At 49.0% G+C, this 17,650-nt stretch overlaps 1 protein-coding gene across 6 annotated transcripts in view; it reads left to right on the forward strand.

The window, feature by feature from the left end:
- SUSD6 (sushi domain containing 6) overlaps window positions 1-16,352 on the forward strand; it is a 91,219-nt gene extending 74,867 nt beyond the window's left edge. For 4 of the 6 annotated variants that reach the window (XM_074327296.2, XM_074327298.2, XM_019733414.3 and 1 more), the window contains exons 3-5: window positions 5,932-6,129; window positions 7,114-7,252; window positions 9,894-10,368. In XM_074327296.2, the coding sequence (XP_074183397.1) occupies window positions 5,932-6,129; window positions 7,114-7,252; window positions 9,894-10,353 (797 nt within the window). In that variant the 3' untranslated portion in view covers window positions 10,354-10,368. Of the gene's footprint in view, window positions 1-5,931; window positions 6,130-7,113; window positions 7,253-9,893; window positions 10,369-12,269 lie in introns of those variants that run through there. The other 2 variants (XM_019733412.3, XM_019733413.3) reach the window with 1 other exon arrangement.
- Window positions 16,353-17,650: the final 1,298 nt, after the last annotated feature.

The raw sequence follows: 17,650 nt of genomic DNA on the forward strand, positions 1-17,650 counted from the left end.
AGATGGTCAATAAATATGACCTATTATTACTGAGATTTAAAGGGGGCCTCAGAAGGAACCTTTTGACTGTAATCAGATAATGGCCATTTAACCGCTCTCTGCATTTGTTTGGAATACCCATCCCAGCTGTCTTGCGAGGCTTTCTTGAGGAAAACCCCGTCCCCTTTGAGCTAGCCTGCTCACTGTATAATGACTTTCCTCTCACATACAGAGTAGCTCCATGTTCCCAAAGCTCAGAGGGGGCGCTGCAGGATGGAAGCGGGGGTGCTGCCCTGTCAGCAGGCCCAGGTGTTCTCAGTGCTTAGGAGCTAGGCTGCCTCAGGAATCCAGCTGCATGATTTACAGGTGTGTGGTTTGGGGCAAATTTCTCAACTCCGCTAAGCCTCCTCGTTGTTCTCTGCAAAAGGAAGAAAATGTAGTACCTGTTTCATATAAAGAGAGACCTCAGAAGCGTACCTGGCGCATGTAATCCACTGTTTGTAGGAATTATTATCTTTCTCGTCTTCTGTTCCTCCCCCAAAAGAAAAACCTATACATTTGAACACCTTTTTGCTCTGTTCTCACCTGGATTTTTCTCTCGCTCTCTGTACTCCTAAGAAACCATTTGGGACTAGAAGTAGAAATTGGACCTTCATAAAGCAGGAAAAGATTTTGAGAGCGAGCACATAGGCTATGCTTTTAAAACAACCCGACGGGACCCTGAGCGCTCAATGCTGTCTTCTTTCCACACCTGCAGTTGAACCTAATATTCCGTGCCCTATGGCATGATGCTGAACCCTTTCCACTGTTTTTTGGTCCCCAGGCTCATGCTGACTCTCAGACACAGACTTGTTCTGCATTGAGCACCTGTGCTGCCCAGCGCAGTGGCCACTCGACCCATGTGGCTACCAGGAGATTTAGAATGGCCCGTGTGTATTTCTGTTGGACGATGCCATGCTGGATATGTGGTTTTCATCCTTTGCATCCCTCCCTCCTTATTTTTAGCTCTGTTTCTCTTCTTCGCCAGGGCCTGTCACCTTCCTCTGGCTGCCAGCAGTGCTCAGATGAGCCTGTCTGCCCAGAAGGACACCCCAGGCTAATAGAAAAGCGCACCTTTGAACATCACCTTCTTTGATTTCCATTGGAGTTGGCTGTGTGCGTGGCTGTGTCCTCCTAGCTTCTGAGCATTTGAGGGCACAGGCCTGTCACTGTCACATTCAGTTTTATGGCCCTCCTGGGGTGTCTTGTGTGGTGACCACACCTGCTTTAATCATTGATGGAATCACAACCAAATAGGAACATGGACGATTCTGCCTCAACTGTGTCCTGATGATTACGACGGCCATACTGGGGTGCTGGGCTTGGGGAGCCTCTTTCTGCTCCCCTAAATTCCCAGAAATCCTTCTTCAGCCAGCCTATTTTTCAGCACCCTGATTAAGCACCTGTTTCTCTGTATCCAGTTTAGTTCTGCTGCACTGATTGTTTTGTCTAAAACGACATTATTTCAGAGCTGTGAGTGGACACGACAGTTTCTCAAGCCTCAGTCACTGTGTTCGGAAGTGTCGTGTGTGCTTGACACTGTCGTCAACCAGAAACCTCTTTTGTTGAGAGCCTTTTAAAAATGCGCGAGGTATTTAAACATCTGCTTCCCCTCCTCAAGTTGATTTCACATTCCCTCCTCCCCATGCCTCGTTTTGAAGGGGTTTGAGTATTTGTTCAGTTCGTTAAACTGAACGCTGTGACCCTGGGGCCTTTCCTAGAGCTTGTTTTGATTTGCTTTTTATGAACTCTTATGAAAGTTTGTTTTGTTTTAATTTGCTGCCACTTCCTAAAAAGCTAGTCCCCCAAACAACAAATGCAAAGAACATTTGAAGAGCTGACTGAAGGTTCTTACTGGTTTCTACTGGGGGTTTTAGGCTGTGGTGGCGCTGTGGTGGAAGTGTCACCGGATCGGTTTGCTTCTCCTCCATCTGCGCCGTCACCAGCTGGTTGGATGGCCTGTCCCTGAATGACTACTGTGCACCGGCTGGGCCCCTGAAGAATTACCTCACCGCTTCCTGTGCTCGCCAGAAGCCAGAGTGGCTGAGAGAGACAGTGGAAAGCAGAGAGGGAAACTAAGGATAATTGATTTTTTTCCCCTGTAAAATTTCTATCTTTTGGTTTTCTCCCTCTCTTTTTAAAATTATGCAGCTTTGCCAAATCAGATGAGTTTATTGTCTTCTTGAGGTTAAGAACAGAGCTTGTAACTCCCTCTGCGGACCTGGGGTTGTCAGAGAGCGAGCCGGATGCTCAGATTAAGTCAGCCTGTTGCCCAGAACAGTGGCTTCTGGAAGCCACTGGATGATTTATTTGTTCTTCCTGATCTTTCCTTTCCTGCTAATAATGCTGCGCGTCACTGAGAGGGTCCTCGCCAAAACCTGCCTTTGCCAAGACTCGCCCACTCTGCTCTTCTACCGCGTTAGAAGGCTGTATTTTTTTCTTGTTTTCTTGGTGTCTTAAAATGACCTTGCCTTTTTTGTTCCTTCTAAGTCCTGCTTATTTCCTTCTTTGGACCAGGGGCAGCCTCTTTACGATGCTGAACCTTATACACTTTTGTTTCCTTTGTGTGACCTTCATAGGTCAACGTAGAAGAACTTTTATACAGTTAATTTTACTATACTAGGGTGGCTATACTGTACATACTGTAAAGGTTCTCTCTACCTCTGGTCCATCTCACATCAAATTTAGCTTCTCTTGTAATTCTGCCCTTCTCAAGACCCTTCAGAGGCTCCCCTTTTCATTTGAATATAGTGTGAACACTCCCTGTTGCAGTCAAGATGGTTTAATTGCTCTTTACATTTTTGGAGAGGGTGCAATTTTTCTTTATTATATTATGCAACCCAGCTAACCTGGGCTACTACTCTGGACTTACCCTGCACTTTCCTACTTCAGTGCATTTGCTTCAAACTACCACCTCCTGTCCTGAGGACGTAAAGTCCCGTTTGAAATGCTGCTTCCTTCATGGGCCTTTCCTCATGTCCCCCACACAAGATGGGATCTCTCCTGCTTTCAGTTCCCTCTTATAACACTAATCACATTCTTTGACATGTCTTAGAATCAATCTGTGTAGAATATCTTAGGAAGAATACAGAAGAAATTGGTACGGTGTTTAGAGAGAGGTACTGAGTGACTAGGGCACGGAGAAGGGCTCACTTTTGACTGTACATTCTTCTTAGTTTTTTAATTTTATACTATGTATACTCTTATACTTCCTATGATTTTTTTCTATGAAAGTATTATGTGCATAACAAAGATCCAATCTGTACAATGCTATAAAAGAATGCTGGGGAGTATAACCTCAGAGTAGGGAAAGTGTCCTTAAACAAGACACAAAACTCAGGAGCCAGAAAGAAAATGACTCTTAAAATATGTGTGTGCTTATTTGTCATATCTCTATGTAGCTACAAGTACCTGAAGTGTTGGTCTTTCTATCCTTTTCCAGAGCACGGTACAATGACCCCTACACAGTAATCAATGAATATTAATTGAATTGAAATTGAATTGCAAGTCACTTCTTTGTAGACCTCACTTCTTTTTATAAAATGAGTGCTAGTGACCTTCAGGGTCCTGCTGAAGATTCTGTGAGGATGTGGCTTTATGAGCAGAAATTCCCAGCAACGCAGGAGCAGCTCTTCCCCTGAGACCATCTTTCCCAGCACACTGGGCAGTGTGGGTCCTGCCTGCTTCCAGGGGCTGCCCTGGGGTGCTCAGCATTAATTATGCGGAGGAAATGAACCAATTAGACATAGTAAGAGGAGAGCCAGGGGATCTGTGGCAGGCTTGTTGCCCTGAACAAAAGAGGGAAAGTATAAAGGGTGAAACAGTTTGCTGAGGTTTCTTTGGAAATTCAGCTGGCCAGCTCTTTGAACTACTTGGCCAAAGTTTAGATAGGCTCCAGAATGCATGTTTGCCTCTGTCTCCCTCCTGCTCAAGACTTTGGACGAGGTGGGTGGTGTGGGAACCGTCTGGAGAAGGGAGTGAGGAGACTTATTTGGGCTCATCTGCTAGTTTCAGAGAAGCTACCCAGACTTCTCCGGATCCCTGTGGCATACACCCCAGCTTTGTTTTGTTAATGAGCTCTTTAAAAATGGAGACTTGGGGCTCAGTTGGTGAGAGCGAGAGCTCTGAACAATAGGGTCGCCGGTTCGATTCCCACATGGGCCAGTGAGCTGCGCCCTCCACAACTAGATTGAAGACAATGAGCTGCCGCTGAGCTGCCGGAAGGGCGGCCGGATGGCTCAGTTGCTTAGAGCGCGAGCTCTCAACAAGGTTGCCGGTTCAATTCCCTCATGGGATGGTGGGCTGTGCCCCCTGCAACTAAAGATTGAAAATGGCAACTGGACTTGGAGCTGAGCTGCACCCTCCACAATTAGATTGAAGGACAACAACTTGGAGCTGATAGGCCCTGGAGAAACACACTGTCCCCCAATATTCCCCAATAAGAAAAAAATTGGAGTCTTTTCTCTCTATCTTAGTGCTAAGCAGCTGGAGAGCGGGGAGCCATTGTCCCCTGGTAGACACGTCATCCAGTCCCAGCCTGGCCAGCAGTCAGCTTGCTAATAGCAGTTTGTAGGTTGAAAGGAAGTGGTATTTGGTGAGATGCGGGAAGGGCACCTCTGAGTGAGTGCTGGGTCGGCCTGTGAATGGGAGAGCACCTATCTGGGACAGACAGTGACTCCAGGTCTGTTAGAGGAAGTGAAAAAAAACCCCACAGATCCTATTCTCATACTGATGTCCTTGTGGTCTCCAGGGTGGGGCGGCCGTCAGCCAAATCCAATGTCCTTTGCAAACTTGTGTCTTTCTTGCATTCGTGAGGCTATGGAAAGTTGAAGTTAGTGGGTTTCTGGCCGTCCTGCCAGCGCGCCTTCTCTCCCAGCTTAGCTTTCCAGACAATGGTCCCTTAGTGTCCACGCTGCGGCCCCTCCTGTTTTGGCTACGTACACTCCGTAGCCCACTGCCTGGGGACTCAGTTCTGCAGTGTTGGTCCGGGGTCAGAAGGGCAGGCCATGGAATCAGAGGTCACCCTCTCCTCCCCAGGGCTGCTCAGACCTTCCAGCTCCTCTGACTTACCATTTCTGCAGCTTATCCACATCCCCCTAACTGGCCTGTTTGAATGGAAGGTAACCTTGATACACACTCTTCATTAGCTCATGGGGTAGAAGCAGTGTCTGCTGGGGAAAGAGCACAGATATTAAAACCAGAAGACTGGACTCTGCTCCCAGGCCTGCCATTTACTCTGTCTTACGCATAGCTAAAAGTCATTTAACATCTTCAAAGGGGAGTCATGATAACTACCTCATGGAGCTGTCAGATGAATACGTAAGATAGGAAGTGAAGGGGCTTTTAAAACTGGACAGTCCTGAATGAAAAATGTGGATTTGCTACGGGCTGGAGACACCCGATGCCAGTAACTAGTCTGGAAATGGGAGGTAATCCCCGCAAATCCATCAGAAATCTTCTCTGCCGCCAAGATGGTGCATTTGTATTACGCGATGAAGTCCTTTCTGGTATTGATATTGGAAATAAGGCTAGCATTTCCCCCACCGGTTAAGAGTTTTGTACCACCTTTCGCTGATTCATTGTGTGTTTCATTAGGTATTGTTAAAACCATATTATGCGCTAGATCTCTGAGTTCAGGACTTGGTCAGAGTCTACCATTCAATTGTGGATGCAGCTCTCTTAAGGAGCAGTGGGGAGAGGAAGGGAAAATTTTGCAAGCAGCCAGACTTCCCTTGTTGCCGGCGCACTTCCTCTCTCAGTGGCAACCTGAATTTCCAGGGCTTGACCAACAGCCTTTCCATTGGACCAGCTCTGCTGCTCTTGTGTTTCTTGTTGAGGCTTCAGAACTCGCCCCGTCCGTGTCACTGAGAGGACTCCCACTAGAAATCCTCACCACTCTCTTTGTCTTTGCAGTGTGTTCCCTGCCCCCAGAGCCAGAGAATGGGGGCTATGTCTGCCACCCTCGGCCCTGCAGAGACCCCCTGAACTCGGGCAGTGTCATCGAGTACCTGTGTGCTGAAGGCTACATGTTGAAGGGTGACTACAAATACCTGACGTGTAAAAATGGCGAATGGAAACCAGCCATGGAGATCAGCTGCCATCTCAACGAGGGTCAGTTGGGCAGATGAAAAAGGGGTTCTGCTTTTGTTTAACTTACAGGAAACGGTGCCCGCTTTCCCCAGAGCGTCCTGTGCTGGGGGGTAATACAGCCCTTTTGATGCCCTGAAGTCTACCTTCTTTTGTGATTTCATGTCTTTGTGAAAGACGTTTGGGGTTTTTGGTGCATGTCCCACTGTGGTTCAGCTGAGCCGCTCATGGGCTCGGTCGCCTCACTGAGGCATCTGTTCTGCTATGTAAGGCCTTTGATGCTCAGAATCTCGTTTACCTAGCCAAGTGCTGGTGGACTTTGTGTTTTGCTAACACATAAGCATAATGCCAACACCTTCTGTAGTGTCTCTTTTATATTATTTTTTTCTTGAATGATAATGGACTGTTTTGTTATGGAGCTACAGTCCAGCTGGACAGAAGATCTCCCCCCCCCCCCCCACCTCCTCCTGTCATGCATGACAGAAACATCCAGCTGGCTGCGGGAAAGTGTGCATCGTCCAGCCGTCTCTGCTTCACACTCAGGCTGCACGGCCATGACACCCCAGAGAAGGGAGGGGACCGGCCTGAGAATGACAACTAAAGCTGCAGGATCTTAGAACAGCGGGTTATTACAGCCCAGTTCTTACAAATTTTTCTGCTACATGAGGAAAAAGATGGGTGGACTTAAGATAGTGGAATGATGTGTCCATTTAATGACTACTGGGGACAGGATCGGAAGTGGTTTATAAAGATAATCTCTCCATGCGAGTGAGGTTAGGTGTCAGATGGCCCTCAGTGAAGGGAATATTAGGTTCAGGAAGCGGATTAGGGAAATGGCCCCTTTCCTTGTTTGCATAAGCTGCTGTGCACTGTTACTCCTAATATGGCCCTCGCTGTGGCATGTCTCTGCATGGAACCATGCAAAGGGCCTTTGATAAGATCAACTGTGGGGCTCATGTTTTATGTGTCTGGATACAAACCGCTTCTGATAATGGCTTGTTTCTGTAGACAAAGACACCAATACGTCACTCGGGGTCCCCACGCTATCCATAGTGGCTTCCACTGCCAGCTCCGTGGCGCTCATTCTCCTCCTTGTGGTGCTGTTTGTGCTGCTGCAGCCAAAGCTGAAGTCTTTCCATCACAGCAGGTGAGCCCAGTTGCAGTGGGTGATGGGCATTGCGGTGAGCGCTGGCCTTTGGCAGAGGGTTGCTGGGATGTCTGCCAGCCTGTGCGTGTCTGTGGGTGCCCAGGGAAAGGAAGGGGCCCTGCCATGTGTTACACTCCTGGATGTGCTGGGCACTGTGTTGTTGCTTTACATACATTATCTTAATCCTCATAGGAATATTTCATATAAGGAAACTGAGGCTTAGAGAGGTTAAGTCATTCTCTCAGGTCTTCCCTCTAGATGATGACAGAGCTGAGATCTGAACCCTATCTGTCCAACTCCAAAACCATGTCCAAACCAACTCCAAAACCTACATTAGTGGCTTTCAGAGTGTGGTTCCAGCACCACCGTCACCTGGGAACTTTGAGGAATGCAAGTTTTCAGGCCCCTCCCAGACCACCTGAGTGCATTGCCCTGGCAGTTCCTCCTTCCCTCCGACTGGAACAGTTTCTGTTCATTCACAGCCCTTCAGAAGTCACTGTCGTCAGTCACAGGCACCAAGGAACAGCATACAATGTTCCTACTTGGAATTTACAGATATGGACCAGGCTCTGTTTAATCTCCTGGACTACGTGCGATTTTTCTTTTTCCTTTGTTTTGTTTGAGAGAGAGGGTATCAGCTACTTTTAAGGTTGTTAAATAATTAATAGAATAAAGAGGATTTGGAAGGGACTATTTACTTGAGAGAATAAGCTGTTTCCACATAAAGTCAAGCTGATCTTCTTGACATTTCATTCAAATAGGGAGCTTTTCCCCCTTGTAGTTAACTAGTTAGTTAGTCTGGCTGATTTTACCTCTCTTGAGTGGAAGATAGATTTGGTTTTCGTTATGGACTCTGTTTAGGTTTTGTACTGTGTACATGTATTACTTTTTAAACAACAACAAAAATTATTTTGAATAACTAGTTAAGCACATGCTAGAATACACACTGCTTTCCTTGCCACCTTATCATCAAAGTTTTCCTTCCTCCAGAAACCTCTGAGCACTTTCATGAGTGCCACTTCTGTCATCCTCACAGTGTGTATGCCATTTGAATTGGGTAGCACAGGTTTTACCTCCAAGAACAGATGAGGAAATTGAGAACTAACAACAGTCTAGCAATATAATGCGGTCCAGCCATGGACCATATGTCCCCTATTGTGATGCACTGAGGAGGGCACAGCAGCTATCCAGTGTTCTAGGCAAACATTCGCCTCCATCTAATCCCAAGGAAGCAATTGGACAAGTCCAGGTTGTGAGACATTCTAGGAGACGGCTGGCCTAGAGTCTATAAAAAAAAGTCATTGTCATGAAAGAAAAGCTGTAGGGGACTCTTCTGGATTAAAGGAGAGGAAAGAGACACGACAGCTACGTAAATACAGTGCATGATCCTTAATTGGGTCATGGATGAAAACAAACACCTGGAACGGATGTATTTGTGGCTAGTTGGGGAAATTTGTGTTACAGTATTATACCAATGTTCAATTTCTAGGTGTCATATGCTGTAGTTACACAGGAGAGAAGTTCTAGGAGGTGTGTACTCAATAATGTCTTCAACTTACTTTCAAAATGGTTTGGATTAAAAGAAAAGTGTACACACATAACAAGTGATCCCCAGAAATGTGTCCATGTGAATAAACCGCAAACATAATGTTGAGTTGAGTAAAAGAAGCCAGACACATACACATATATACCCACAAATTTACTGTATACCCCATTCATAGAAAGATCAGAAATATGCAAGACTATAGTGTTGGAGGATTTCATGTATATGCAGTAAAACTATTAAAACAAAAAGCAAAGGAGTGATTTTCACGAACATTTGGATGCCCGTTACTTCAGGTGATGAGGACGTGGGAGGTGATGGGCAGGAGAGGAGGTCTGGGTGCCGGCAGGTTCTCTTTCTGACCGAGGTATGGTTTATACAGTGTGACCTTCGCGATAAGTCACTGAGGTACACATTTTTCTGTGTGTTATTTTCCATATTTGTGTTACAATTCATACACAGTATTTTTTTAACTTTAGAAAGTTAAAATAATAATAATAATAAGGCACGCAAAGTGGCAGAGTCAGAACTAAATTCTTCCAAGTTGGAGTCCAGTATCCCATTTCAAGACCACAGTGCTTCTCTCTACTCTCCTTTTTTAAAAATCGCTGTGTGGAGATGTAATTCACAGGTCATTCGGTGTGGCCGATTAGAGTCCACAGGCCATGGTTTCAGTGGGTTCCTGGGTATGTGCACCCATCGTCCTCTCACTTTCTCAGCCTGCCTGTGCCAGACGAATGGCTCTTTGCCCAGGTCTCTAGGTGCCTAGTTTTGCACAGTCTAGGTGCCTGTGAGCCCAGAGGTTAAGAACACAATCTCTAGAAGCAGCCGGAACTGGATTCACATTCCAGCTTCCTCCCTTACCAGCTGTGTAACTGTGAGCAAGTTATTGAACTTCTCTGAGCCTCTTCTGCATTTTTGGTGACTCGCTCTGTGAAAGGGCTCAGGGAGGATTCGGTGTGACCAAGTGTATACAGCACTCAGTGCGGTGTCCGGCGGATGGTCAGCGCTCAAAATTGATTGGTACTTAGAGTGTTGCAGTATTCATGTGTGTGTGTGTTTTAATTCTTCCTTTGTCTTTTCCTCCTCCGGATACAGGCGTGAGCAGGGGGTATCTGGGGACCAGGTCTCCATCATGGTGGATGGAGTCCAGGTTGCGCTGCCGTCTTACGAGGAGGCTGTGTATGGCAGTTCCGGTCACTGTGTGCCGCCCGCTGACCCCAGAGTGCAGATTGTGCTGTCAGAAGAGTCTGCGCCCAGTGGGAGGAACGGGCCGAGGGAGCAGCAGCTGCAGGACCAGGGCGCCTGTTCCTCTGCAGGTGGAGAGGAGGAGGCCCCGGGCCAGTCTGGACTGTGTGAAGCCTGGGGCTCCCGGGGCTCAGAGACTGTGATGGTACATCAGGCAACCACCTCGTCCTGGGTGGCCGGCTCAGGGAACAGCCAACTGGCGCACAAAGAAGCCCCTGATTCAGAGAACAGTGACATACAAAGCCTTTTATCCCTCACATCAGAGGACTACACAGATGGTAGGTGGTCTGTGCTGAGCGTGAATTACTAGCAGCTCAGGGTCCTTGCTGGGAGTGAGGAAGGACTGGGAGCCTCTAATAAGTGGTGTGGGGGGCGGGGGGCTGCGAAGAAAGACAATACCTGGGGTATTAGCCTGCACAAGAGGATTTCACCCTCAGCTCCAGATAGTTCTTTGGGCTCTGTATAGGGACACTTTCACTGTTGTCTGTGAATTTTAATGGTTTGGAGTCTCCAAAATTATTCATGGCCACATGGCTGTGCTAAATCAAAGGGTAGACAGCTGGTTGGAGGTGGGGGTGGGGGTTTGTCCTCTCGTTATCATTTTTATGTTCCCAAAAGGACGGGAATGATGAGGAGGTGTGGGGTCATATTACAGAGAAAACTGAAGCCTATTTCTTTTCCAGAGCATTCGAGTACTTCATTGTAAGTAGGAGAATGTCAGGTCCTATGTTAGTTGGTTTTCTTGCACTATCTCAGTTAAACCTCTCAATGATCCTGAGAAGTATATTATATCCACATTTTACAGATGAGGAAACTGAGGCTCCAAGAGGGTAAGTCACTTGCCCATAGGGAAGTGGCTGAGCTGGGATTTGAAACCAGGTAGATCTGGCTCCAAAGCCTGCGATTATAATCCCATGGTGCCATGCTGCCTCCTAGATGACTCCAGGCCCTTAGTGGCAAACCAGCCATAGAATGAAATAGACACCTCCTGACACCTCTGCTTTTGTTGGAGCTTGGAGAATTGAATGTGGGGATTGATTCTGTCACTTTAAAACATATCTTTACATGAAATCCTAGTGTGGTTCAGGATGCAGACAAAACTTAGATGTGTCCCTTTTGACAGTGAGGACTTCTGCACTTACAAAGTCCCTCAAAAAGAGCCGTAGAGAAAAATTTATGCTTCCAGGGACTCCTGGGTAAGTGTCTAAGGTTTAGAATATCTGAAGGTAAAGAAGCTGGAAATTCTTGAATGCAGATCATTTTATGGCGTTTCCCAATTATCAGTAACATGCCTTCTTTTTTCTTGGTAGGATATAGAGCTAGTGAGGGCCACTGAGTAGTTGACCCAGCTTTAAAGGTAGAAGCCACTGCCCCCATGGGCAGCGAGCCACACATACTATGTGTCTAAGTGCACACATATTGTGTGTCCACACATACTGACAAATGTCCAAGTGCAAATCTCAGCCCTTATGCTTCCTAAGGAGCCAAGATGGTGCCTGCTCTTCCCTCTTCTCCTTCTTGCTATTTTGCTTTGTTCCATGTATCAAACAAGCATTTTCAAGAGCCCAGCTTGTGCCTGGTGCCAGATTAGGTTGCAGGGGTAATGCATAGAAATATGAAACATGCTCTCTGCCTGCATGGATTGTCAGTCACTTGGGAAGAGGGGGGGCTATACCCGAGAAATAATGGGATCAAGAATTGTAGGGTCCGTGTCAGAATGAGGGGTTCAGAAGACAAAACACGGAGGCTGTTGAGTTCGTTGTAGGCCATGCCTTAGCTATCTGAAGCTGACAGTACCGTAGGAAGTCAGGAGCTTGAGGTATTAGGAGACTGAGACCCTGAGAGGGTAAATCGTTTATGCACTGTCATACAGCTGGAGGGTGGCATTGAGGGGGAGGGAGGACTTAAGCAAGGCTCTGTCGTCTCATAGGGTGAGGTTAAGGACGAAGAGTAGCAACTACCCCAGCAGTTAGGCAGGAAAGAGGTTCAAATTAGTGGGAGTAGAAGGGGTTCAAATACCAGGCTGAACATTCTGATTTTATCACATAGGTAGGAGAGATGAGTAAGAAAGATCTAAAAAAGAGGCGAGGGATTTAGACTACCTAAAATGGTATGAGCTGTTCATTTTATTCCATTAAACTAGGGGCTGCCTGAGGACCCGTGCACTGGGATCAGCCATCGAGACCCACATGGGGTAACCGTTGTGCTTTCCTTCTCTTCCTGCAGATATCCCACTGTTGAAAGAAGCATGAGGGCTGCCACTGGCCTCTCTCCTCTGCAATGGGCCTCTCTGCCCTTCCTCCCTCTCCCTGTGGGTTTCAGCACCCTGTGCTCCAGCCACCCTACCCGGACACCTGAGCTGCCACCTGTGGATCTGTGTATCTCTGAGGGCCTACAGACCCACCTCGCTGGAAACTCAAGGAAGATTCGCCATCTGCCTGCTGGACAGCTGAAGGAGCTGGCTTTTTGCCTGGCCCAGCCTTCCCATCTGTGTCAGGGACGTATTTGAATGTGCTGGATTGAACCTTTCCTTTCCCTGAGCCCTCTGGGTCCCCTCCAGCCAGCTCTTTGGCAGCAGCCCCACCAGCCCACATGGGCCTGAGAGCCGCTGTGTTTACTTGTGCCTTCCCACAAGCCCGTCCAGTTTCCCTGTCACGCAGGCCTGTTCCTGTCCTACAAGCCTTAGTGGCCGCACTGCTGCCCCCTGCCACACAAGGGGCTGGGGCTGGGGCTGGCCTGTTTTCTTTGAGGGCTGGCATCGCTGCCCTTAGCAGAAGCAGATCCAGGAGAGAGGGCTGTGGAGACAAGAGTGGCTCTAAATGGGGCAAGAGTTTTGGGACCCTGGGCCTGCCCCTAGTGGCACATTTCCTTGACTGAGGGTGGAGGATGTGGGAAATCCTACCAAAGCTGTCCCAGCACCTGGCGTCTAGCTCAGAGGTGCCGCTTCTGGCCCCTGCTGAGTTGAGTTTCCAGAAAACATCCAGAAGATCCCAAAGGAGGCCAGTAAGGTGGCTGCTAATGAACTGTCTTCCTAATATGCAAAGACTCACCTCCTCCTCCAACAGCGACCTTCCTGGCCTCGGTTTTCCTCTTTTCCTGGAGTATCAGGGACGCTGCATGCTGCCTCCTGGGTGTTATCCTGGGCAGCTCCTGCTTCCTTGCTGCCCACAGAGGCCCAAGGGGAATCATCCCTGAGATGCCACGGAATGCCCATCTGGTCCCTGGCAGTTGGGGCAGGTTGCCCCATCGGGGTTCGTGGTGATGGAGGGAACCTGAGAGGCACAGACTGAGTCCCCAGGCAGCTGCAGGCAGCGCCAGCCCCGTCCTCGCCACAGTCACGTGCCTTAGTAACTGCTCCAGGAAGCGCCCTGCTGCTTGCTGCACTGCTGCTTTTCCTACTTCTGGCCTCCCCCGCCATCCCCTCCCCTCCTGTCTCACTGACAGACTGCTTCTTGGTCTTCTCTGGCACCTGGGGGAGGGGCTGAGACCGCCCTCACATCCCACCTTGCCGGCCTGCCCTGGGTGAATGGCTGCAAACAAAGCAGCCGGGCTCTGGGCTCTGGTGTGGAAGGAGTGGGCTCCATGCTCCACATGCTTCTGCTGGGGTCTCTCCATCAGTCGTGTCTAAGCTGACAGGGCTGGGCTGGCAGAGCTCAGCCAGGCTGCTGCCATCTTCAGAATATGTGCTATCAAGTAGTACTTGTTTTTGAAGCACTGGGGCTGGGAAACTTCAAAGCTGACCCGGTGCTGCACCTCTGCTCCTCCCCCAGCCTGTTTGGGGTGTTAAATGTAATAAAGAGCCCAGTGTATTTTCAGCCCCTGACCAACAGGGTAGCTCCAGGAGCAGGGCCTCGGAGATGAGGGGATGGCATTCTCTCAGCCTTCTGCCTCCACTCACGCACTTTACTACCCGCTCATTCCTGGTCTCTTGCCGCCACTTGCAGTCTTCCTTTCTCTCAGGGTAAGGGCCATGCCTGCCATGCCTGTTGGCCACTCCCACCCCTCTCCCCTTCCCCACCAGGAGCCCCGGCCAGCATGGTTAGATGGGAATGTTGTCAGAGGTGCCAGAACTAGAACAGAAGCCTCTAAGGGAGATGGCATGTACCAGGGAGCTGTCCTTGGCCCCAGAAGAGGCCATTTCCAGAGAGTGCCTGCCAGCAGTCGCTGGCTCTGGGCCCATCTGGAGGGTGGGTCCCTAACGCCCCAGCTGCCTCACCTGCATGGGCTCTCCTTCCCCACGGGGGTACCCTTGTCTTCCTCCAAAACAGAAAGCAGGAGCAGATGGTGGGGGGTCCAAAGTCTCACTGCTAAACCTGCAGCTTTTATTTCCAATCTTCCAAAATCTGAATTCTAGCCTACAATGTTTTTTAAAATAGAAGACCTTACCCTTTTTTATATCATTACTCTGGGGTGGTGGTTTATTTTTCCTCTAAGAGACTGCACTTTTTATTTTAGGTTTATTCAGCCACATAGGTTATCAGCTTGAGCCTTCACAAAACTGAAAACCCTTCCTTCTGAAGCTTTCTCCCCTCTCACCAGCCAGCCTGCCACGAATACTGTCCTGTGGGTCACAAGCCCAGACTTGTGTAGCTGGTGGGAAAGAAAAGTCAGGGTAAAGGGGAGCCTCTTCCCCCACTGCACGTGTCACTGGCTTTGATGAGCCCCTCCCCAAGGCCCTGAGTCTGTGGGTGCAGGAGCCAGGCCTCCTTGCTGCTGACAGCTGTTAGTTTTCTCCCCCGCCCCCCAAGCAGTTTCTTAGCCATCAGCCATGTGCTGCTGTTTCTGGGGCTTCTGGGCTTTGTTCCTTGCAAGGGATTAGGGACTTCACAGCTGCCTTGAGGTGGGGACTGCCTGAGAGACAGGTGGTGTCAGGTGGCGGGCTGTTAGGAAAGAGGCTGCCAGAGGAGCCTGGAGCAGGTGGAAAAACTGTCCATAGCCTGGCTTTCCTGGGCTCACCTCTAGGGGAGTCCAGCAGAGGGCTTGTCCAGGAGAATGGTCAGCACCAAAGGACTTTTAGAAAGGTATTTTTTTTGCACACGTGAGCTGAGTCCGTACAGGTTTTATATCCTGGCAACTTGTAGTCACATTCCAGCGACTTACAAGGACCAGTATATGATGAAAATCACTTAAAATTTCCATCCCTTTCAATGCCTCAGTTTAGCATGTAGGCTCTATTGCCATTTCTGAATTTTTTGTGCCGCGTTCCCATTTCACTCAGTATAAAGTGTGAAATGAGCTGAATCCTGGCCACTTTGAGTCTTTTGGTTGTGGAAGGCATTTCCGTGTGCGTTCTAACTATTTGCAAACAGAACTGGAATTAAGGTTATCCTCCCTATTCCTCTTGCCCTTGCCACCCGCGCTCCTGCTTTACGTCCTGTGGAGAAGCTGGATGACACGCCAGATAAAGGGATGCTCTCCCTGCCTCCTAAGTGGTGACACGGGGATCAGTAGTACTCTCAGCCTTTCCCCTCCATCTCAGCTGAGCTCTCAGACCACTTGCTTCCCGCGTAACAATGTCACTTCTATTCCCAGGTTACATCTTTGCATCAAGAGTGGAATATGCCACAAACATTTCTTAATCCTTGCCCCTTTTCTTCCCCCTTAAAGAGAATAAAGGACCCAGAAGGGAAGTGATATACAGGCTTTCCAGCTGAGCTCCAGATGTGCTTGCTGAGGTCAGGCTGGGAGCTTCTCTGGTGGGGCCTGCGGGTCTCCTGGCTCTCAGCATAGGGACTCTCATTACTGGTGCCCAGTGACTGGCTCGTGGAGGATTTTGCTTGGCAGATGGGTGTACTGGGGAGTACAATAGCTGGTTCCCTGGAGAGGGAAAGACAGCAGTCTCAGCTTTGCTGGGAAACAACTCAATCTCCGGTTGAAAACCTAGTAGAACTTTGAACAAAAACTCCAAGGTTGAGCCGTGTACCGAGCAGCAAAGCTCTCTGGGGTGGGGTGCAGGGGCAAAGCGTTTGGCTTGCCAAGCAGGGAGGAGAGATGGGTGCAGGTTGCGTGGCTGCCCCCCCCCCCCCAGCACCCCTGCCCTGGCTTACCACACCACTATGGAATTCTTGCAGAATGGTACTCATACAATGATTTCTAACGACGTATGCATTAGTGACTCTGCAGGATGTCACTTGGTCAGTTTGGGTTTGCTTATTTTATTTGATATATATATATTTTTTTGGTATCCTGTACATTGCAGTGGGTGTGAAGATAGTATTTTAATATTTGTACAAAGTTTAATTTAATTTTAATTGTTCTATGTATATAACTGCATTTCTAAATAATAAAAAAAAACACCTTCTTAATGAGGCACTTGTGAGAGATGGCGATTCTTCCACAAAGTTTTTGTAGAAACCATAGATTGAAAAGTGTGTGCATAGGAGCTCGCAAAGGGAAGAAGACGTGGCTCTGGGAGAGGAGGAGCGGGGACAAAGGTGGTCTATATGACAAGGAAGAGAGACCACAAACATAGGTGCAAATTGATTTCTTCTTGTAAGTGCTCTCAGTGTGCCAACCACTGTGCTCAAGCTGGGACTCAGTCGGCGGGACCGCGTCTTGGGGGCCCGCCGGGTCTCCTGTGCTGGGGAGGCAGGCAGCGGCGACGCTATGCGGGACGCTTGTGACCGGGAAGCACAGGGTGGCGCGGGCCGTCGGAAAGCTCCTTTTGGACAAAGTGGCATGTAAGCTGAAAGGTGGAGGGCCAGTAAAGTGAGGCAAAGGGGCAAAGGCAGAAGAAAGCACATCCAGTTTGAGAAACCAGACGGAGTGGTTTCTAGCGCTGCTGCAGGGCGGGGCTGAGGGAGGGGGCAGGGCTAGGTAGTGGGGGCCCTCGTGAGCCAGGTTGGCGGTTCACTTCAGCCGAACAGCAGCCGGAAGTGCCTTAACAGTTTTAAACAACAGAATGGCTCGTAATCTCTGTATTTGGCAGGGGCAGGGGTGGGGAGGCGCTGTCTCCATCTCTTAGGAAGAGAGAGTTTAGGGGGATAAAGCGTACTGTACGCGGCGACCATGTAAGACATTGTAGGTCTTGTGGGGAAGGAGGCAGCTGGAGCAAAGGCCATACAGGTGAAGAGCTGGTTGCCGAGGAGAGGCTCACAGTAGGGAGCAGTAAGGGTGTGAACAGAGTACTTCGGGTAAAAAAATCAGGCCACGCTTAAACTTGCTGGGGGCAGGGGCTAACAGCCGGATGTGTTTCTCTGACAGTGTCGGGAGGGGAAACATTTTGAGGTCATCTGTGCCAACCACGCACGCGGTCTTACCCTCGGTAGCACGAGGCCTCAGCAGGATCCGCACAAACATCCCTGCCATTCGTTGCCAGGACGATGAAAGGGAAGAGCACTTTCGCAGCTTCTGAAAGGAATGGTGATAATAGCTGATACTTAAAAAGCACTTCAATGTACCAGGCACGGTTCTTACGCACTTGGTGTGCAATCCACACAGAAACTACAAGGCAGGTGCCCTTACTGCTGCAGCCACATACAATGAAACGGAGGCATAAAGAGGAACATTCACTTGTCCAAGGTGGAGCCGGGATTTCACTCAAGCCCAGGGAGTTCTGCTAAATACCCCATTCCTGACACCATCCGACACTGCCTGGCTCTCAAGGC

The sequence above is a fragment of the Rhinolophus sinicus genome, chromosome 3, assembly GCF_057876585.1.
Source record: "Rhinolophus sinicus isolate RSI-liver-muscle chromosome 3, RSI-T2T, whole genome shotgun sequence".
NCBI lineage: Eukaryota > Metazoa > Chordata > Mammalia > Chiroptera > Rhinolophidae > Rhinolophus > Rhinolophus sinicus.